At 41.6% G+C, this 21,873-nt stretch overlaps 6 protein-coding genes across 7 annotated transcripts; 3 read left to right on the top strand and 3 right to left on the bottom strand.

Moving 5' to 3' along the window:
* Positions 1 to 728: 728 nt before the first annotated feature.
* Positions 729 to 6,648, top strand: LOC137581905 (uncharacterized). Its single transcript, XM_068296302.1, is given in 10 exon segments — positions 729 to 851; positions 917 to 1,210; positions 1,212 to 1,235; positions 1,301 to 1,521; positions 1,588 to 2,198; positions 2,266 to 2,317; positions 3,514 to 4,998; positions 5,064 to 5,205; positions 5,275 to 5,433; positions 5,504 to 6,648. Coding segments are annotated over 9 exon segments (3,048 nt in total). The 5' UTR covers positions 729 to 851; positions 917 to 1,072; the 3' UTR covers positions 5,720 to 6,648.
* LOC137581908 (uncharacterized) lies at positions 2,231 to 3,411 on the bottom strand. Its single transcript, XM_068296304.1, has one exon. The coding sequence runs from the start codon at positions 3,341 to 3,343 to the stop codon at positions 2,327 to 2,329; it is 1,017 nt and encodes a 338-aa protein (XP_068152405.1). The 5' UTR covers positions 3,344 to 3,411; the 3' UTR covers positions 2,231 to 2,326.
* On the bottom strand, positions 6,250 to 8,185 carry LOC137581907 (L-dopachrome tautomerase yellow-f2-like). The gene is given in 4 exon segments (XM_068296303.1): positions 6,250 to 6,786; positions 6,852 to 7,025; positions 7,027 to 7,511; positions 7,571 to 8,185. Coding segments are annotated over 4 exon segments (1,377 nt in total). The 5' UTR covers positions 8,148 to 8,185; the 3' UTR covers positions 6,250 to 6,645.
* An 852-nt stretch (positions 8,186 to 9,037) lies between these two features.
* Positions 9,038 to 18,848, top strand: LOC137581782 (uncharacterized). 2 transcript variants are annotated; one of them, XM_068296068.1, is made up of 15 exons: positions 9,038 to 10,165; positions 10,242 to 10,325; positions 10,407 to 10,585; positions 10,654 to 10,815; positions 10,918 to 11,063; positions 11,152 to 11,734; positions 11,810 to 12,589; positions 12,657 to 12,683; positions 12,957 to 13,037; positions 13,104 to 13,243; positions 13,302 to 15,842; positions 15,897 to 16,712; positions 16,775 to 17,703; positions 17,931 to 18,129; positions 18,193 to 18,848. In XM_068296068.1, exons 1-15 carry the CDS (start codon positions 9,572 to 9,574, stop codon positions 18,546 to 18,548), a joined length of 7,617 nt encoding a protein of 2,538 aa, XP_068152169.1. In that variant the 5' UTR covers positions 9,038 to 9,571; the 3' UTR covers positions 18,549 to 18,848. The 2 variants fall into 2 exon arrangements, with proteins under 2 accessions (XP_068152169.1, XP_068152168.1); XM_068296067.1 differs by having other exon boundaries at positions 10,395 to 10,585.
* Positions 18,849 to 18,852: 4 nt separating this feature from the next.
* Positions 18,853 to 21,815, bottom strand: LOC137581784 (protein MEMO1). Its single transcript, XM_068296080.1, has 6 exons — positions 21,624 to 21,815; positions 20,008 to 20,089; positions 19,874 to 19,942; positions 19,694 to 19,806; positions 19,521 to 19,632; positions 18,853 to 19,445 (listed from the first exon to the last, which is right to left on the bottom strand). The coding sequence occupies exons 1-6, from the start codon at positions 21,670 to 21,672 to the stop codon at positions 18,983 to 18,985; spliced, it is 888 nt and encodes a 295-aa protein (XP_068152181.1). The 5' UTR covers positions 21,673 to 21,815; the 3' UTR covers positions 18,853 to 18,982.
* LOC137581785 (uncharacterized) lies at positions 20,179 to 21,622 on the top strand. The gene is made up of 2 exons (XM_068296081.1): positions 20,179 to 20,334; positions 20,390 to 21,622. The coding sequence occupies exons 1-2, from the start codon at positions 20,261 to 20,263 to the stop codon at positions 21,162 to 21,164; spliced, it is 849 nt and encodes a 282-aa protein (XP_068152182.1). The 5' UTR covers positions 20,179 to 20,260; the 3' UTR covers positions 21,165 to 21,622.
* Positions 21,816 to 21,873: the final 58 nt, after the last annotated feature.

The following is a 21,873-nucleotide window of genomic DNA, read 5'->3' as shown; positions in this document are numbered from 1 at the left end:
TGACTCGCATACTTGTAATAACACTTGTAATTTAGTGACTAAAAACGACATGAGATACTAATATTAAATGGATAAAACTCTTTATACGATTATATACATACATACGCACTTAGTGTTTATCCAAAACGCTGCAATAATAGTTTTCTCGTAGACTTAAGATCATATTAAATATCGCTTGTTTGCCTGTAGGACTTCGAAATGCACAATTTATTGTATACAAACATTTTTGTTTAGGAAATTCATTTAGTTTTGCTTAATAATTAAAACAATATTTTGTTTTCATCCAATCAGCTTAGATTTAGTCACTTATTTAAGACAGCATTAAAAAAATCTACTACATTAATTACGTTGTGTGTGATATAAGTATAAAAGGAAAAAAATCCAAACAAAAAAATATCAAAAAATGATTTGAAAAGTCTCAATAAAAAAAAGTATTATAGTATAAATATAACAACGTTTATTTAATAGTCATTTAGAATAAGTCTTTAAAAATAATACTAGCTTTTATATTTTCTAAATAGAAGTTCTGCTCGAAAGAAGAACTGGCGACTCTGCTTTAAAATATAATCAATCATTAATGGGGGGAAAACTTTAATTTAGTTTAAAAAATTTGAAACATTTAAATTTTTGTTACAGTAACGGTAATGCTTTTAAATGTCGATAACGATATCTTTGCTCCGATAATTTCGATAATATGTTACGATGCAATCTACGATTGCGCCAATAACGATTTATTTGATCTGATACTGTCGATAACGAGAACTTTGATCCGATAAGTTTGGGGATGGAAAAAACACCGATAGCACCAATGCTTCCAGCACTACTTGCGTGTGGTTGTTGTTGTTTTCAAGGTGAGTGAGGAATAATTGTTAATTTAAATTAAATACTATATTTAATTTGACGTAAACGCGCTTAGTTATTTTATCAAAATAATTCGGGTCCGTGCTGAGATGTGAAATTTATGCAAGGGCGATGCAAATTCAGCAGTTCGCCCCTGCCTCATCATATAAGATATAGAAACGAGTGACAGTCTGGGTGGTGGTGGTTGAAATAAAGAAGAGGGGGAAGTGGAATGGCAGCAGCCACAGCAGCACCTACACCTGCAGCACCTGAAAGCGCAAATGCACCTGCCGTTGGGTCCCTGGCAGTGGGCGCACAGTTCCGTGAAATACACAAGAATACTTGGCTGAAACGACTCACAGCAGATGGAAAAAAAATTGACAGTCGGACCCAAGGTAGTGTATCACTTCCTATTTAAATTGCAGTAGTATTTTTTTTACATTTTTCTATATGTGTACAGAAATCGGAATGCAGCTGGGTAGTTTTTTGTGTACACGATGACACGGAGGCCCTACTTGAAGGTTATGCCGAGCCAAGGCAGGCAGCGGCCCATATGCCCGAGTGGGCGGTTTCGTTGCGGGAAACATTGCACATTTCGCACGCTTTGATTCCCAATTCGCATGAGTTTGAATTTGTTGTAACGCTTAGCAATGAGGTCTTGCGATTTCATGCCGTGTCTTGGTAAGTGGGCCACCTGCAGTTGCGGCTGCGGCACGCAATAATGCATTTTTACTTTCGATTTTTCAGGGAAATTATGCAAGAATGGGTGGAAACATTGAGGTCCAAGCTGCGCGAAATGAAAATTCTGTCGCCGCGCGAAAACCTCTACACAAAGTTACCTGAAGTACGTGCTCCATTGCTGCCAACAAGAGATCCAACGTCACCATTGCCAGCACCGCCGCCTGTGCCCGCAGCCATGGTGCCGGGAGTGGAGCGGGTTGTAACCACAACTCCGGTTACATCCGCCACTCCAGCTCTAGCAGTGGCTCCAGCTTCAACAGTGACACCAGCTTCAACCGTAACTTCAATAACATCACCTTCAACATCAAACTCAGCAGCTGCAGTAGCGCCACCTCCCACAACAGCCATGTCAAATACACTAAGCCAAAACCTACTCAATTTGCTCTCGGATCCAATAAGTACATATAGTGAACAAATAAGCGAGACAACCACATCGCCAGTACCTAGCGACCCATCTGTCGTGGAATATCAAGGCAGTACAGAAGGAAACATTAGCAACGACGACGACGATGTCAATTTATCCGACGATGAATTTCTATCTCCCTTACTCCGAAAGGCGTGCATAGCAACCGACAATGGGGTTCGCGTAGATGTTGTTGCTCAACGAGCCTCTGCCGGTAACCCAACATTTATTAAAACTCCCTAAAAATTATATAGACATTCACAGCTATATTTATTATCTAGATCCAGTTTTAAACTTGGAACATATGCTTCAATGTGAACGCCTCATACCCAGGTGAGCTACTCACAATTCCTCGGATATCTCTCTATAGCGGTCATGGAAAAATTTTATTACTATTTTCTTTGTTAACTTACTTCCCTCATAGCTGGACATAAATATCATGCGTAACAATGCCAGATACCGCATGGCCATTAATGAGAGTTCCTTTTCTTGAGCAGCCATCTGCAAGCGCATAACTTTCTTATATCGTTGGCTGACAGCAGCTTTCAGCACATCATATTCCTTGCTCATATCTTGCAACACCAAACCACGTTTCATGCGTAAATAATTATTGATATGGGAATTTATTAATTTCTTAAATCTCTGGTCTAACTCTCGGACACCAGCCATATCCTCCTTGGTCTCACAGAGCACACTGAATAGCGTAACGAAATATTGAGGTGTCACAGTCAGAGCTTTGTTGGTATTCAGTACTTTGGTCGATGTAACGGACGACCAGTATAAGATTTGTTTAATATGTGCTAGCTGCTTGTCCAAATACTTGCTCTTATGTGTTAGATGTTTAATGATTTCTAAGTTTTTCTGTTGGAGCTTTTGTAAATGTTCATTTTTCAATTGTTGCTCTTGCAATTCGATGGCTAAGGCGGCATTTTCCTCCAACAACCTGCGATTGGCAGTCTCGATGCAACCATGCACACTGCCAGATGGATTGGATGTACATATTGTGACCATAGATTCGGAATCTTCGTTATCATATACATTATTGACGTTCGTTTCTGGCTTGTCCATGATCATCTGATGAAGTGTGGGCAGATCGATATTGCAATTTTTGCCATCAGTAAATGGGTAGCCCAAGGTTTTATCATTATTGATCTGTTTGTGCAATTCACGCAAGATGCAATTGCGAGCAAACTTTTCTTTTTCTAATGAATTTTTGAATATCTGAAACCAGCGAGTCCATATGGGCATTATCAAGTCCTTGTTGGTCAGCTGGGAAATCGCCCTTATTACGCTGTCTACCTCCTTGTCGAATTTTTCATCAAGTTTATCCGGGCTTAGGTCAAATTCACAGACATCCATCTTTAAAAAAATAATTAGGTATATATAACTATTATTGTAATATACAGGAAAAAGTGATTTGGGGTATAAGAGAGTAAGCAAGCAAGTGGGTTATGAATGTTAGATTTAGTTTGCAGGCACTACTATGTTTTGTAATCATTTTAAATAGCTGTAACGTTATCTTTTTTAAGGCCACAAACTTCACGTTCCATGTCCGCCGGAGCGGCCGATAAGAGCAGAAGGCCACCTCGAAGACAGCAGCAGGCACATGGAGCAACTACCTCAACAGCTGTGGAAGAACCACAGGATAACATCACAATTATACAGGTGTCGAATGCGACAACAAATGGTCAACCCCAACCGCCCGAATTGCCGCCCAAAACCAATAACATAGTCGCCGATATTTTTCGCTTTCCTGAGATCAGTGTAAAGTCAAAGACGACAACGACGACGACTGGACTACTGCAACATCCCGATTATAAGAGCAACGTACAAATCATTCCGTCCAATGCAAGTACCATACAGGTGCTAGGCCAACAGCCCAGCAGTAGCAGCACCGCCAGCACCAGTAATCCCTATACTATGCCAGTGAAACCAAATGCTTCCAATACAACAAATCTTCCACAAATATCCAATGCGAATACAACAAAGGTGCAAGTACTATGTGAAGGCCCAACCAACAGCGATGTTGCCACCACAACGGTGGCCGTCTATGGCACGTGCTATCCTATTGAAGCCGCACAAGCTGGACCAAGTTGTAGTACAGGGATTGCGTCCTCCTCACCAGCCAAGCCAAAGACGCCAAAGCTTAGCAAGAAGATAATACTCAGCGCCAACACATCAGGTATAACGAGCATCAGTGTCAATCATGAGGAAGTCAGCGATCCTGTAATCACTGGAAATGTGCACTATGAGAAGGTGTTTCTCTCGTCTAGCATACCTATTAGCAATAGTAATAGTCACACCAGGAGCCCAACAAGATTGCTAGAGGCAGAACGTAGTTTGTCCAGCAGCGGTCCACCTCCCATAGCCAGTAGTCCAGCATTACCGAGACGTCGCCTGGCCTCGCCCACCAATGTACGACGTATGCCACAGTTAAACCGAGGCCTGACTGAGCTGGTAATCAGTACGCGGCCAAGTCGAAGGGATTTCCATTATCTTAAGTTACCCAATACGCCCTTAAAAACAAAGGCGACGACCTCTTCCTCAACGCAAAAAACATCCAGTGCTGCCAACAATAATATCGAACAGCAATCCACGCCACGCTCGAGCACTGGTGCTCCTCCAACACGCAATAATCATTCAAACACTGTTCCAGATTCTGAAAGCAGCGTGGATCAGCAACGCAGACGTAGCTCTTCAACATCTGATGCACAGGCCCCGCATCAACGTGCCGCCGCCGCCGCACCAACACAGCATCAGCAAAGCAGCCAACGCAGTGCCAACAATAATGATTGTGGTGGAAATGTATTTCGAATGCAATCGCCTCCACAGGTGGCGGCATCGGGAGCACCTCCAAATCAACCGCAATCTTCTCCAAGTAAACGACTAACATTACGCGAACAACAGGTCATGCAATTGAGGCGCGAGATTATGCATCCTGGTGTGCGTTTAAATTTACGGCGTAAAGATTGTGTTGGATCTATTGCCTGGGTGGATGCATTTGGTGGCGTTTGGTAATTAGAAGAAAAAATTATGCATTCTTAACTCCTGCTCATTTGTTTCTTTAATTGTATTCCAGGATTGCTGGCTGGAAACAAAAGGAACATCCGGTTCTTTACAATGCCCTGCATATTGGTGACCAACTACTCTCGATTGCCGGTGTAAGCATTAGCAGTGCAGCAGAAGCCAACAAAATTATACGCAATACTAATACACTATTCGTAAGTAATAGCTTTATTTTAAGTTATTATCTTGAATTGCCATTAAAATACCAAAATTATCCATTACAGGTCGAGGTATTACTGCGACGGATACCGTTTGGTCGCGCCTATGCTATACGTCGGGACCGGGAAGGTCAGTGCTTAGGCCTAATACGGGATGGAAATACGTCGACCATTGTCGATGTGGTACCCAATAGTTTAGCAGCTCGTCATGGATTGCCTCCTAAAGTGTGTAGTTTAAAATTAAGCTAAAACTAAATCAAATGCAAAAATTCATATATTTTAATTTTCTATGCAGACTCAATCATGTAATGGCAGTACATTGACATTTTGGATGCTCACCGAGATTAATGGACGAACGCTTAATTTGTTCTTCAAAGATATGGAGATACGTGATCGTCTGAATTCTGTGGGTCGTGATATATCGATATTGGTGCAACCTTCGGACTTAATAACGAAATTAAAAAAGCAATTGAAATCGTTGCGTGGCTATAAGGATTATCTGGTGCAGTAGTAATAGAAGTAATCACCTTAAAATCTCTCACTTCAAAAGTGATATAAACTGGGTGAACAATTCAAAGTCTCAACTGTTATATGCTTGTGTTATACTCGGTCTATTTTGTATAACTCTGGGGCCCAGTAATCATTCCAAAATCATGTAATTGCATTTCACTTAAATTGAACAGACATGCTACATAGTCAACTCATTTACATACATACATAAATGTATATGTAGAAACTTTTTGCTATATACATACGAAACTATATATTGAATACTACTTCTTAAAGGTCTTAGGTGTAGCATTGAGAATTCATATATACAACAAATGAAAACAAAAATCCCTTTATATATTTTTGCAAATTTTTATATAAACTCATATACATATATATATATATTATATACAAGGAATCTAAAAAGATATATACATACATACTTACTAGCTGTCACTTGATCCAATAGCTAAAAAATGTACACTTTCAATAATCGTGTTTATGGAATGAGAAATTATTGAGAAATTTTACAAAAAGCAATTAATGAACAAGTATTTTAAAATAATTTCAATATTTTATTTTTCAAAACAAAACAAGATTGTAATCGTACACGTATTATAAAACAAACTGTGCAACTTAGTATCCTTATGCAATATTAGAGTGCCTCTGATTTTGTTTTTTATAAATGTTTCTCTTATGATTTTTTTTTACTTATTTTAAATGAAAAAAAAGACAATTTACAAAGATAGATAAAAAAACACAAATTGGAAACATCTACGTAATCTTTAGGATGTGATAAAAATGAGTACTCAAAACTTTAGGCAATTTTTAAATGGACATTTTTAATTGTAAATGCTTTTTGATTTGTTTTAATATAAGTCTCCCATGGGTATATTCCACCATCTTAGGTATAAGCATATAATGATCATTAAAGCAATTCCATGTAAATCACTCACAGACTGTATTACGTTTAGCCTCGTGCACATTTTGCTTCCAGATGCGGAAATTGTAGACATTCGTGTCGAGTGTGGAGTAAATAAAAATGGGCATGGAATTGGTCATAACCCAAATGGTGCCATCTGCATCGATCTGTCGAAAGCAAAGAAAGTCAATGTTAATTCAATAGAAAAAGGAGACAAATTACCGCTACTAACCGTCAAATCACTTGGGTAGATCATATTACTGGCATTGGCAACAACGGTACCATGATTGGCCGTGGAAAATGGTTTCTTTGTGTTCCAACAGCCCACACCATTAGTTTGTATCTCATCATAGAAAACCACCTGTGTACGAGGATCATAAACATGCATGGTAGATTGTTTTTTTTTCTCCACGGCTACCCAGAACTCTGAAGTCATTTCCATGATCTGAACGGGCCGCATTGGACTCAATTTGTAGCACTCGATTGGAGACCACAAATTCGTTATTACTAGCCATGGGATGGAAGTAAACACTACGACTGCCATCGTTCTGATGAGGTCCCAATGTAATGGAAAAAATACCATCATCCCAGCGGAAGGTCTGACCTCCAATGTTTAGGTCACCAGCCAACGGATCGAAGTTAAAGTAGTTGTGCTCAAATGACCACATACGATTCTGGGCGAGACTGTAAACATATAACCGACGATACACGAGATCCGGTATATAAGCAAAGGCAGCGCTGCAATCTCGCTTATTTTCAATGTCAATGGTAAGACTGGCCAAACCACGTCCAGTCTCTGCTATAGTCTCAGGTATATCGAATCTTTTGATCACTCTATCGGTTTTTAGGTCTACGATCCAAATACTCGGGCGTCTGATTTGTTGACGATTATCTAGGGGAAAATTTTGCATATGACAAAAGGAACAAGAAATTTATGTGTAAATCTCTAACTTGGATACTCCAACATTCCGGTGTCAATGAACCATAATCGCTGGCAATCGTCGACTGTTGTCCTATAAACAGATACCAAATTCTGGGTGCTGTGATTAAATTGGTTTGTCTCAAAATCCGGATAAGCGTATAACTTAGGACTGCTGCTTTTTTTGCCGTCACGACGCATATCAATGAAGTTTAAAGTCGAGGGTATGCCGACACGCCTCCTAGGCATTGTTACAAAAAGGCGTCCCTGAAAATGTGTTGCCCCCATTGGGACATTGTTGTATGCAATATACGGAGTGTCATCATTGCTTGTAATCGTGCGCGCACTTATGCCTATGTGGATAACATCTCGGGAGGTCATCACGTCACGTTTTTTACGTTCCCGTCCAGACCGACCCGGAAACACTATGGGCAAATCTTCAGAGGGAGCAGGCTTTCTTACCGGACTACTACTAACATGGCTATTTGACCCATCCCCGCGATTATGAAAGTCCATCTGCTTCCATTTGAAGACCTCAATCATGCCCTCGCCTTGCACAACAATTATCTGTAGAGAACAGATTAGACATGCCACAAAGAGCTTTTCCATTATTCCGAACTACCGCTAAGTACTACTAGACTATAAAGCTGCCAAGCAAAGACTGAATTTAATATTCAACGGAGAGGTCTCACCAGATATTTTTTCAATTGATAGGAGAAATTGTTTGCCAATATGAGAGATTCCCTATCGCAAAGCTGAAACCTGTTTGCGCCATAAGTTACGCTACATTTAAAAGGGGTAAGTGCAAGTTCTAATTTACAGAGACATAGAAAAAATATGAATAAATTTTATTCGACCTGCATTTCAATTAAATATCTCTGCCAAAAAGCTTGAATAAATGTCATGTTTGTGCTACTTTAAGACTTTGAAAGTAACAGTGTTGGAAGTAGTAGTAGGTAAAATTACAAAAAATAAATATGGAAAACTCGCTAAGCTTGCGAATCTGTGAATGTTTGACAAATGTTAGCCGATTTTCAAAAGTATGTCTTTCAATAATTTCAAGATCAAGTTATCTTTTTTAACGAGATAAAAAATGCGAAAGAAAATGCAAAATATATTAATGAACCGTTATTTCATGCATTTTTTAGATAAGAAAAGATGATTGACCAAATATTTATATATTAAAATAAATTTCTGAAACCATTATCTTTTGATTGCTAAAGAACCCTCGATGGCTAAATCCGGCACTGAAAAAGAGCGTATAAAATTATTAACTATTAACTATTTAAATACTAATAAAGAATTTTTTTTTATTAATCTAATATAAAGTCACTATAAATTATTTCAGTTTAGTTGAATGCATTTAACTAGTCAAACAAACATTGAGAATAACAAAGAAAATCTTTTGCACATTTTTGAAAAATACCAAGGCGCCTATAAAACATCGATAGTGTCCTAAGTGTAGACTATCGATAACACTCCTGCATATCGCAATTTACTCGCAAAAGAGACGAGGCGAATGCACCGAGCACGGACGAAACGAAGTGAGGCAGAAAGCAGAAAAACTACAAACAATTCCCTTTGCGATTAAACTTAGACTTAGCAAGGCAGTCGATATTGACTCAGCAAATTAAGGAAATTAAATAAAATTGGCCCAACAGTGGAGCAACCAGGGAGCGGAGCATTTTCGCTGAAGGCGCGCGCGTTGCGTTCTTTTTCCCCATTTTTGTGAGTGTGCTTGTGGCTGTGTGCGTGTGAGTGAGTGTGAAGTGAATACACACACACGCAGACGACGAAGACGAGTGAAAGTGTCTCTCTCCCTCACGGAAGTGCATCTATCTGTGATTTTGATTTTGTATAATAATAATGCGTCGCGCATACGCAAATTTTTGTTACGCTTACGCCAAAGATTAAGTGCGGTCTGAAAGAAGAAAACAGAAAGAGTGTAACACAAACAGAAAGCGAGGAGGAGAGAACTAGTGGAGTGGAGCAGCAGAAACAGAGTCTCGCGAGGAAGGTAAAGGAAATTGAAAATGGCTGAACAAATGGAAAATGCATTGGCAAAACAATTAAAAGACCATCAACAAATGCTGGCCATTTCTGGCTCTGGCTGTGATGCTGAACCCGATCCAGATCCCGACCCCGATGATGAAGATGTTGGGGGGGCCGAATCGGTTGTGGTTGTCAATGGTGAACTAGATGCCTCATGTTACCACGTGAACATGAGAGTTCATGAGGATTCCACAGATGCACAAATGGTGCCAATGAAATGTGATTCGGGGGATAGCTCCGCATCTACTACATCTGCCGCCAAACCCAATGCCGCCAACGTGGCCGCTAAGCTGGCGAAGCCAGTTCAGAGCAGCTCGCCGCCGTGTCAGCTTTTGGAGCGTCTTAATTTCCCAGAAGGCAATATAATCAATACGCTTCATACGATATTGGCTTTGCCCCCTTTTGACCCGTATGCTCCGCCCGCTAAATCGGACACCACATACAAGGAGGTCATATCCTTAATGCAGTGGAGCCTACGCGACGACAACGCCATCGAGTTGGAGTTGAGTGAGAAACTCCTGCATGAGTGTGAGCATAAAAGCAATGATCCCAATGATGAGACGCGTTCTTATTTGGTGAGTTTCTATATTAAATTAACCCTGTTTCAACTCGTTTTATTGAAATGTTTTTTTTTCCGTATTTTCTTTCCAGATGGCCATTGAAAATATGCGCTTGTTTTCCGAAGATCCCAAAAATCCGTTGCGAGATGCCGATGGACAGTTGCGTGCAATTACGGTGCGTTGGTTAGCCGGGTGGCCAAAAAAATTGGCAAAATCTGTTTCACTCAAACCTAATCCATTGCAGCTCTATTTTCAGAATCTTGCCTTTATATTTGTTAAACATCGCAAGGGGGAATTTTTTACATTTTGCTCCTGCAAAGAATGTCTCGAATATCGTGAAACCATCATGGCTATTATGATGGATCAATTTAAGGCTGCTCACATGGTTGTCATGTTACTCGATGTCCTCATCAAGGCCTACAGTCCCATGCTGAAGTAAGAAGAATATTTCTCTATTCAAATCTCATTTCGCTTTATAATTAATTATCTTTGTTGTTTAATAGAAACGATGCTGCCTATAATAAATTTGAGAAACTGCTTGAATGCAACAAGGAAATCTATTGGATCACAAGTGGTTATCTCTACGACAAGAATGCCGAATATCTTGATTTTATTGATGATACAGCGATCTCTGATAATATGATATTAGTGCTATTCAGTGCCATGTAAGTCTAGGCCAAAAAATATTATTGGTATATCAGACGTATTGTTTGTTTATTGGAAGATATCTGATTCCTCTTTTCATTATTTATTTTAATCTTTGACAGCTTGATGGCCAATAATCCAATGCTACTGCTACAAATACTCGCCTATAATGTGGAGTGCATTGTTAAGGCTTTCTCCGAGGGTATGATCGAAATTGCTCAGAATGTGCAAGAGAACGAAAAGGTTTCCGCCGAGAGAATGCTGACATGTAGGTTAAGTTTAAAATTTTTGTCACACCTATTAGTAAGATCATTAAAACTTGTTATATTAATTTACATTTTCTTTTGTATTTCTAGATCTGTTGGATGGATACTCCGATTTGAATTGTATTTCCCAGAAAATCTCCCTCAGCCTTTTTGCTTTCGAAAATGATTTTCTACGAAAATTCAAACTCTCATGGGTGCTACTATGTCAACGATTATTTCAGCAACATGTGTTCAGTCCCCTGGGGGACACAATGCTGGCCTGCATCCTTTCATTAAAGGAGACGGCCCCATCGACCCAAAGTTCAGCCCTAATAAAGCGTTTCATGCTATTCGATGAGCATATGCACTCCATTGAGCGCCGCTGGACGGACATTTGGATTGAATTGAACAAGTTTAACTTGTCACCAACAGAACATGATCGTCGCATGGGCCTGTTGGATGTGTACAACATATTTGATAAAGTTGTCATGGATGCCACATCATTTTCGCTGCCTGATATTAGCGATGATGAGTTTATTGATTTTCAGCGTATTGTCGATCGCCAGCTAGCTTGGAAGAATATAATGGCATTCACCAAACTAAAATGGCCAGATGGCTTCTATGATCCGCCCAATAGGCTAGTGCATGAGGATGTATGTAAAAAGTGTAGTTCGCTGCTGGAACATCATGTCGAGTAAGTGGTTTTTTTTGGAATTATATTTAATACCCCTGTTTAAAATTTAAAAAATCTCTTTGGATTAAATTCTAGGAACTGCAAATGCATCACTTGTTCCATAGCCGGTACTCCCTTACGACCTCGGCTAGCAGGCCATTGTTCCAAGTGCACAACTCTCGGAATTGTTGAGAAGGACGCCAAGCTAATGAAATCAAAGATTCTCAGCACTTGCACTAGCGACGAGGCTAAACATAATGCCGCATCGGCAACGGCGACCGCTCATCAGCGATCGCACACGACGGAGGCTGTGGATGAACCAAATAGTGGTAATGGTGGTACTGGTGGCACTGTATTTCGTCGTCAAGAGACCACCGAAACACTGCGCACAACTTATCACATTGCCTGGGCCGTATTTCAACATCTGACGACGAGAAAACGCTATCGTCACGATACTATCGAATCGCAGTTCTTTTGTGGTGAAAACTGCCGTGTCTCAGCTTGCCAATTGGCACGTAAAATTCTCGCCAATCAATTGTCACCGCCGCTGACAAAACATCTTTTGCGTTGCTTTCAACCGTTGTCCTTTACACGTGAGGAACTGCGATCAACCCTTCCGTCTTTGATGTTCTTTAATCGTAAATTGGCTCCCACTCCGGCGGAGTTACAAGAGCTTAAGAATCAGCATTATGTCTACAAGACCTATTGGACTTTTGTACTTTCCATCTATGCCAATTTCTTTGTTAAATTCAATTCAAGCGCAACTGATTTTAAACATTTAGAATTGGTCAAAGGCGATTTGCGTTTGCGTCTTAATAGCGTAGTAGGTGACAAGGAAGACGGGCGTTTTGAGCAATTTCTGGCACAGGTTATTGGGTAAGTAAAACAATAAGTTTTATAATTCAGAAGACGACTAAAACTATACTTTTTTCACAAATTGCAGATATTCTCCATTCAAGATTACTGATGAGTAAGTGGAAATTCTCTATAAAATTTAAATATGGTGACATTGACATAAAAAGACTTAAGGAAGCCAAAAAAAATTAAAAGGCTTAATGTTTAATTAAAAAATTTAGGGTTAACTTAGACTCACATGCTGGACAGTCGGTCAAGCTAGTCTTAACAAAGTCCCAATGAGTGGAAATGTCAAAGCTCTGTCTTTCAGCCTTTACTGAATGAAAGTGAACTTCTCAGCGATCAACTTAAGAATTAATGTTACCGTGAACTTTCCAATTAATTGCAGTTTCACTCTGGGCGATACGAACATAGAGAAGATGCAATTCGGTGTTGATCAATTAATGATGTTGCATGACTCGCAAATCATGTAAGTGCTCATAAAAACATAATTTGTCATTGAATTAAATTTTCCTATCTATGCTTGATTAAATAGTAAACGAACCAAGCCGGATAGCACAACCAATATGTCAGGAGCCAAGTCCAAGACCAATGAATCTGTACAAACAGCGGGTCCGGGTGGAAATAACAACGAAGCAGGCAATCCCAAAAAGTGTAAAGAGAAGATGAGGAAATGTGAGTGCCAAAGAACAAAGCCTGCTTTACTCTTGTCTAATTGTTACTTTTCCTTCAGGTTGTGCCGACTATGCAGATATTGGTGAGCCGTGCAAGGAGAATCATTCAAAGAAGCGTGTCAAGAAAGAATGCAACCATGCCCGATTCAATGAGACTCGTGATCGTCTGCGGAAAAAACTCACTCAGATTGTCAACGATCGAAAGAGTAAAAGTGCCCAGGATAATGCAACGACTGCAAATGCATCAACAACAACTGCAACAAACAGCCGACCCAAGCCCGAATTGCCACCGGCAGTTGCCTCAGCGAAGCGTCTTCTGAAATCAGATCTAGCGGCAAACACTCAGAACGGCAAGCAATCTCAACCGCCTACATTGAAAGTTTTTGCCACCGCGCAATTGCAATCGTCGTCAACTGCCTCACGTAAAGTGCCAACAGCGGCATCTGCAGCGGCAGCAGCTCTTATAGACAACGGTGAAAATATTGTCGAAGAGTGCGACAATAGTCTTCTCTGTCTGGATAGCCTATGTAAGAGTATACAAATGCATACGGATGCTACAGTGGCGGCTAATGCGGCAGCTGCTGCTGCCGCTGTGGCCGCTGTCAAAAGTGGCGATGGTGGTGGCGTGGGCAATGTTTCTCAAGAGCTGGGCAATTATAGCAAAGAAGACATGATGCAAGATTTTGCCGAATTTCTGGGCAGTTATTCGCGTGAACAGGATCAGCAACGCTGGATTAATGAGACGCTGAATTTTATTGAGGGTAAAACACAGCAGCCACAGACCTCGAATCCCAAAAAAGCGGCAAAGAAGGCCAAACAGAAGCAGCGCAAGGAAGAGGAAAAACGCATCAAGGAGTTGGAGGATTTGCGTAGTCAATTTCTTGATATTTATTTCAAGGAATTTATTGGCAAATACGAAATGCGCACTTTAACGGCTGCAGGCGGCCGAAAGCGAGAAAAGAAACGCATTGCCGAACTGGAGGCAAACATTAAGAATCTTCAGCGAGCCAAGGGCAAAGTAGAGTCTGTCATATTGGAGCTAATAGCAACCGTTAAGCAATCGAATTCCGATTTTAAATTTTCCTATCTACCCACCAAAGAGCAGCAAGTAGCCAAAATGGCTCAACTCGAAGAGTTGCTCAGTGGAGGAGGAGTCAGTTCTTGCACTGCTGCGGCAGAAGTATTACCAACAAACACTCCGACCCCGCAGCGATATCCAGAGTTTAGTAGTCCTACCTCCTTCTATCCGCCAAACGTCTCGCAAGTATGTTATGCTCCACCCCAGCAACAGCCACAAGTGTCAACGACTACGGTGACGGTAACAGCAGCTGCCAATGCCATTTCTACGGATCCCTCAAAACGTATTGTCACCATACGACAAATTCAAATTCCACATTCTGGCGGGGATCAACAGGTGACTGTGGTGGCCAAAGGAAGTTCTCCAAATGAGGATAAATTGCTATACACGTTTGTCAATGGCCATATGGTGGCATCAACCCAGGCGGATAATGAACCATCATCATCGTCTCCAGTCACTGTTGCTTCTGCTGCTGTATCTGTGCCGGAGAAGAGTGTAAAGGCTAAGAAAAAAGAGGCTAGAAGAGCAGAAGCTGCCGCAGCAGCAGCAGCTGCCGCCACCGCAGCTGCGTCCGCCGCTGAATTAGAAGTTGCTAAAGCCAATAGTAGTGAAAAAAGCAAAAAGCAACAAAAGAAGTCAAAGACTTCTGTTATGGTTGCAAATGCTTCCAGCTCAACATCGAATACTAGCTCCAAAACTCAAACTCCTCAAAGCAGCGCCGTGAATACGAGAGAAAATTCCGTATGCCGTGTCAAGTCAAAGACAACGACGACGGCAATGATTAAAAAGGTCAAGAGTGTCGCTGGAGTGCAACTACCAAAGGTTGAGGCACCGCCTCCTCCACCACCAGCACCAATCGCACCGCCAAAAAGACAGAAGCGGGTAAGGTCAAAACTGGATCAGGGCCAGCTAGATAACAATCCTTTCAAGTCCTTGCACATGCAAGATTCATCAGAGGGTGAATGGGAAACAGGAAGTGAGTCGGATACAGCAGAGAGCCTTGAACAGCCGCCGGCACCGCCAGTGAAGCCTAAGGCTGTTGCACCTGCTCCGAAATTGCCACCTCCAGCACTGGGAAAGCTAAAGCCATCACCGTTGACTTCTTCCTCAACCAAAAAGACCAAAACGGAGTCTGCTTCAAAATCGCAATCGAGTCAGCAACAGGTAAAAAAGGTTCAAAATCAACCAGCACCGACGCAGACCCAGAATCAACGCAAAGCAGCTGTGAAGTCTGTTCCACAATCTCACCAACAACAGCAGCAACAATCAAATCTGTCCAAGAATCAATCCAAACGTTTGCCAGCGGAATCGACACGAAAACCAAAGAGTCAACCTGAGGAAACGAATCGAATTGGTGTGCAGCAACTGCAGCAACAGCAACAACAGACTCGTGGGACACGAGGAAATGGTCGGTCAAAGCAATCCGCCGGTAACCACCAACAGCAGCAACCACAGCACCATCCTATCCAAGCCGAGGCAAAGCGATCACAGCGCAGCAAACGCAGCCATCGACAAAAGCAGGGTAAGATTCATTGTTTAATTATCATTGCATAATTTTAATATTTTGAATTCACAGAGGATTTGTCTGGCATTCCCAACCACATGGGATATTTTAATCCCAACGAAGTCGCCATTCCACCTCCAATGGCCATGACAACGCAAGCGGCCGGTAGCTATGCCAGCACTTTGTCTCACCAGATGCAGAATTTGCGGATAAGTGGGAACTCCAAATTGTCGGCACAGCAGTCGGCCAACTGCAGCATTATGGATCAACTGAATCGTGGTGTACAGGTGGAGCATCTCTCACTGCCGCCAGGCATAACTTTGACCAAGGTAGATCCTGCAAAAAGTGAGCAACTCCGCCAAAAGAGTGAGTCAATTCGCCTACTCTCCAAGCCGCTGGCCGAGCATCAGCAGCAACAACAGCAGCAGCAGATGCCATTCCAGTCGCACCATCTAATGGCTGGCTATCATGGAGCAGTAGCCGGCTCCGGTATCGATCCCAGTGGTGTGATTATGGTAGAAGCCAATCCACGTTCGAATCGCCATCCAAGTCAGCCATCATCTGCTGCTGCTGCCCCGAATGTTGCTGCAGCCGCCGCAGCTGCAAGTGCCAGTGGCAAATCTTCGCGCAGACGTCGACGCAATCGCGGGATGTCTGGCGGGGGCGGTGGTGGTAGTGCTAGTAGCGGTGGAAACGGCAACAAGCAGCGTGGTGGCGCAGGAGTCGGCGGGAGAGCCGATAGCCAGTCAGGGCCAATGTCAACTGGGGCTACAATTGAAACCAGTTCTGGTGGCAGCATCATTACCCTTCGAAATCCCATGTTCCATCAATGCAATGGTCCTGTAGCCGGAGGTATGATGCCACCAAATCCCAATCCCATGCCTCCAGGTGAGTCGAAAAAGATATAAAACATCTCACATGGATGAATCTAAAATTGTTTAACATTTCAGCTCGAAGCTTTGGAGGAGGTGGCGGTGGCCTGCCCATTGCACCGCCAATGGCCATGGATCAACCGGCCGCAATTATTAAGAATGAGAACGGAATGTTCACCATTCGTAATCCAGCACTGCATCAGGCGGTTACCAACGGTCTATCCATGGGCGGATACCGCCAGTTTGGTAGCAATGTAAACTATTACACGCCACAAGAGGCGGTAGCTGAGGCGGCACGAGCCACGCAGCTGAAACAACAGCAGCAGCAGGCATCAGCGACAGGCAATTCCAATGCAGCGGCAGCATCCGCAGCCAACACCAATTTCTCGTATTTCTCCAGTGGCTCTTCGGCTAATAGCAGTGGCGGTAGCGGTAGCAATGGCAACGGCACGCATAATAATATCAGTATTAGCTGCACAAACGTCGTACCCAGTGTCAGCGTGTCGTCGTCTACCTCTAGCAATAGTCCCGGTCGGCTTGTGGGTGAAGCAGCCGTTATTGCCCGTCCAAAACAGACGCAAAAGTGTCTGTCCGCCATTGGCAGTGAAATGAAGCAAAAGACCAAAGACAGCTATCCAGTGCCCTCCGCCTCATCCTCGTCGTCTAACAGTCAATGGTCTGGCTTTGGCCAATCGACAGATTACGGTTCGAATTCTGGTGCATCATCCGGTGGCAGTGCGTTACAGGAAAAATATCAGCAATCTAGCTACTACAATGGCTTTGAGGTTTTCTCATCGCCGTCTGCTTCGCAATCGGCATCCGTCGGCGGTGGCAACGGCGGCCCTGGAGATTGTCATATGCATCATAATTGCGGCGATGATTCACCACCACCAACAATCACCGGTTTCAATTCCTATCTTGAGGGTATACCCAATACGGGCGTTATACGTTACGATGATGCGGCATTCCTTAAGAATTTGATACCAGGTCAACATCTTAACAACGAGGTGCGTGCTTTTTATGGTAACTGGCGGCTAGATCAATATTATCAAGATAACTTTATATCTCCATACTTTTCATCTTAAATACGCGCATCATAAATAAAGTCCAACTTGGACCACGTTTTCTTTCTAATCCATTTAAAATGAAGTTTAAAGTTAAAATAAACTAATTGTAATCCACAATGATATAATTAGGGCTAGTAAAACTCTCGTACTCTATGTATTTCTTGCAGGTCTCCATTCACAACATAAACGATTCGAACTTTGTGCGTAACAATACATCGCCGTCTCCGCATCACGTTGAAATTACTAGTGTATTTGGGAATCGTGTTTGCTCCTCGAATGCCTATGAGCAACAACAACAGCAGCAGCAGCAGTCATCTCAGTCCAGTGCCAATTACTGTGACAATGTGTCTGCAGATTATGGCAGTGGTGAGTTTTAATTTGAACACTTCCTCTTAACCTAATAATCTCATAATCTTTTTACCTATTTAGATACCCACCTGTTTGTGCCGAACAGCATGATGCCACGCTTAGCGCAACCACCGGCGGCACCAGATCCCTTTGCTTATGATTTTGAATCTGTCGGCTCTAAGCCCGCTAGCGTGGCTAGCGATCTAAATGAATTCCTACGTCGCAGCCCGCACAGCCAGCGCACTTCGCCATATAGTCCCGACGAGAACGCTGCCTTGGAGAGCTTTGTCCAAAATATGAGCGCCCTCCAAATAGAGATACAAACAGCCGCGAACGATGCTGAGCAGTGTTCGCGTCTAAATGTACCTGGAGTTCCCAATGATACGGCTGTAGCTGATGCTGCAGCCGGAGGCGCTGCCAGTTCCGCCTGGTGGTAAATTATCCAGAGACAGAGAGAGGAAGAGTGAGAGGCCAAGATGGCCGTACCGCATGACAAGATTGGCTGGTTGCATTGCCAACACAAAGAACACACACAAACACACATCCCTCATATACATCCATGCGCCAGTCACGCCCACATAACAGACATTTCATTAACAGGGCAAGAAAAGATGAAAAAAAAAAAAAATGAAAACGAAAAACTCACAAGAAATCATTATAAATGACTTAGAAGTCAATTTCGATGTTTCAACAAAAATCGGAGAAAAAACAAATAAACGAATTCATTCAAATGGAAATTAATTAATGTTCTTCATAATAGTTTTTTTTTTATTCTCAATTCAATTCACTGCTAATAATTGTAAAAATGTGTTTTAATCTTAAATTCAAAAGGTAAAGATGATGCAATTACTTTTTTGTAATCTTTATATGGTTAAACTTCAAATACGAGCGATCCGGAAGCATAGCTAACACTCGAATCCTCCATATCTAGGCACTGGCTACTCTGTGCGTATTTAAGAAATTTAAAGCTCATTTTGTTATAGCCCTGTTCCTGCAGAGCCTTGACAGCACCCAACATCACACCGATGGGATGACGGCCGCATATTGTATTATTATATTTACGCAGATATTCCGTAAAATCAGATGGAGTGAGGGTTTCAATAATATCCATACCCTGCTTATCCAGTTGCTCAATGGACTTGTGTATTGGACCGCATGAGCGATCATAGTAAGTATAACTAAAGCGTTGTCCCCAATGACAAAAGTCGGAAGATATCACAAAAAGATTTGTTGGATCCATCAAATATGATGACAAAAGGCTACCATATTGTGCCTCCTGCTCGGGATTGAGTGAGCCAACAAGTATGGGAACAATGGTATACTGATCCTTATAGCTAAAAGACAAAACACAACCAAAAATGAAGGAAGGTAATAAAGTGAAATATTGAAGAAATATATTGTAAACTTACTCCTCCATGACCTTGGCTATATAAGGCAAATGCATTTCAATTGAGTGTTCATCCTCATCAGTTTTCATATCCATCCAAGTAAATTGACCCGTCTTCTCCAGCTCGGCATTGACTGGAATTGAGTTAATAATTAAATCAAACAATTTTGCAAATAAACTGAAAGTAATACTCACTCTGAGTATCAATTTTGAGATCATATAGTGGCGTTTTATATTTTTTCGCCACTGACAATGCACATCCACGCAGACGCACATGATGGGATGGGCCCAATATAAAGATGCGTTTCCTGAAAGATTATCAATTGGATCGTCTTTATCAAATAGAGAAAAAGGTTATGATTAGAGATAGCTTACACAACGACTGGGCTCACTTGCCGATAAGCAAAGGCACCGCATGCTCCACAGTACGTATAACCGGCATGTCTAAGGAGGAAAACAATCCAAGTCATCACTTCTTTCATTTTAATGGGAAGAAACTTGAAACTTACGGTGCAATAATGGCACGTGCTGGACCATGGGATAACTCAGCAGCCGATAGCCAGCGATCCAATTGTCTGGACAGATCCGAGCCTAAACACGAGAAATTATAATCAATAATTTTTTAAATAAATCTAAAACTAAGTAAGCCTGGCGTTGCCTAGACAACGCTAAAAGAAAATGTATTCATTTTATTTTGAGCTGTCAACAACTCATAACGAAAGGCTGAACTTTCTTTAAATCGAAATAAAATATTTATTAATAATGGAGAAGAATAAGCTAAACGATGATTTACTAAATCGTATTAAAAACGAGCTAACAGCTATATTGGAGGAGGAGTAAGTTAAAGCAACTTGTTAATACAAATGAAGGTTAATAGAGCTTTCGTACTAGGGCTACAGGAGATCCAGATAGAAAGGTTTCCTATGAAATGCTGATGAAACCGAATCCTTTGCCACTTACTCAAGCTCTACCCAAAAGCGCAATAAAGAAATCCGGAACAATTATTAAAAGTGCATCATATAGACAGGCGAATAGTGGAAAGACCATTCACATAAAACCATCTAATAATTTTCATCAATCGGAGAAGACAACAAAGACGACGGATACAAAGAAGCCTGAAGCAGCTACTGACAGCAACAAAAAATGGAATTCGCCAAAGGATCCGAGTTTACGTGTGGAGTTTTTAGACTCTCAGGCGGCAAAGAGCATAGACGATGAGATGCAGAAAATGCAATTGGAGCTAAAACAGAGCTATGAACTATTCCAAGGAATAAGCGAGAAATTTGAATCTATTAGCTTTGGTGGCCTAAAGAATCGCATACGCGACTTGCATTTAAATAACTCCAACAATGAGATCGGCAAAATGACAACCATGGAGCTACAGAAGGTGTTCGAGACGCGCTACTTGCAAAATCGCTTGGACAAACTGACGTCGGATGTGAGTCAGGGTTTTCGACGTCATCCGGGTGAATTTGGTGATATACCCGAGTTAAGCAGGTTCCTTCAGGCCTGCACCCAGTTGGAGCGTGGATTGGGTGCCCTTAAGAAGCAGCGTCGCCGTAGCAGCGATCTGGGGAAGCGTTTGTGTTGGGCCACTGAGATAGCGTACGATCGTGTGGATGAGATACGCAATGCAGTGGGCTCCAAACCCGAGACGAATTTTTAAATTAATCATCAACACCAACATCAAAAATTTTGGCACGGTGAGACCCGCAATTCAACATTCGGATGCTAAATTATGTCGCTGCTATTCTGCATACCAATTTTATCATCTAACTTTAGATAGTTCTTATCAGTTATGATCTTATCAATTTTTCCTAAATTCTTCAAAATTAGAACTTCACGTTCAAAATGGTGAAATCACAATTCTTTTAATTATATTCAAATTTCGCATTGTCAAATTGGAAGGAAAAGCCTTCTGCATGCAGTTATAAATTAAGTATGATTACTGTCTTGTAATTAATTAAAATCATTAGTCTGCAAATTTTATATCTGTCATCACAAATTTGCATAAACTTTTACATACAAGTGACAATTGCAGCCCACTGTACAATGCACATATGTGCACATACATACATACATATGTGCATATGAAGTAATTAATAAAACAAAATTTATTGCTTACTGGAATCCGTGTACCAGCTGCCGGCATGGGTGGCTCTTCTAGACGACATTTATTTATTGAATTTGTTTATATATTTTCAAATTCAGTTGCCCTTTATTAAATGCGTTTTTCTCGTTATTTTCCTCTCGTCCCTTCTCACTCCCACAACTTTCTGGTGTAAGTTTATCGATACCTGCCAAATTCGCCACGTTTATCGAAATATTTTCGCTTTGCTTTGTTACTTTATCGATACTTATCGATAATTTAGTGT

This window comes from Drosophila tropicalis, unplaced genomic scaffold (assembly GCF_018151085.1).
Source record: "Drosophila tropicalis isolate 14030-0801.00 unplaced genomic scaffold, ASM1815108v1 contig_859, whole genome shotgun sequence".
NCBI lineage: Eukaryota > Metazoa > Arthropoda > Insecta > Diptera > Drosophilidae > Drosophila > Drosophila tropicalis.
This window is presented reverse-complemented; position numbering and strand designations above follow the sequence as displayed.

Excerpts from the sequence above, each read along its gene's own strand:
- LOC137581908 (XM_068296304.1), bottom strand. The coding sequence starts at position 3,343 with ATGGATGTCTGTGAATTTGACCTAAGCCCGGATAAACTTGATGAAAAA.
- LOC137581782 (XM_068296067.1), top strand. The coding sequence starts at position 9,572 with ATGGCTGAACAAATGGAAAATGCATTGGCAAAACAATTAAAAGACCAT. Across the intron at positions 10,326-10,394 it reads GACAGTTGCGTGCAATTACG|CTCTATTTTCAGAATCTTGC; the intron begins GTGCGTTGGTTA and ends AATCCATTGCAG. Across the intron at positions 13,244-13,301 it reads TAAAGAGAAGATGAGGAAAT|GTTGTGCCGACTATGCAGAT; the intron begins GTGAGTGCCAAA and ends CTTTTCCTTCAG.
- LOC137581785 (XM_068296081.1), top strand. The coding sequence starts at position 20,261 with ATGGAGAAGAATAAGCTAAACGATGATTTACTAAATCGTATTAAAAAC. Across the intron at positions 20,335-20,389 it reads ACAGCTATATTGGAGGAGGA|GGCTACAGGAGATCCAGATA; the intron begins GTAAGTTAAAGC and ends CTTTCGTACTAG.
- LOC137581784 (XM_068296080.1), bottom strand. The coding sequence starts at position 21,672 with ATGTCGTCTAGAAGAGCCACCCATGCCGGCAGCTGGTACACGGATTCC. Across the intron at positions 20,090-21,623 it reads CAGCTGGTACACGGATTCCA|GCTCGGATCTGTCCAGACAA; the intron begins GTAAGCAATAAA and ends TCTCGTGTTTAG. Across the intron at positions 19,633-19,693 it reads TCTCAAAATTGATACTCAGA|TCAATGCCGAGCTGGAGAAG; the intron begins GTGAGTATTACT and ends ACTCAATTCCAG.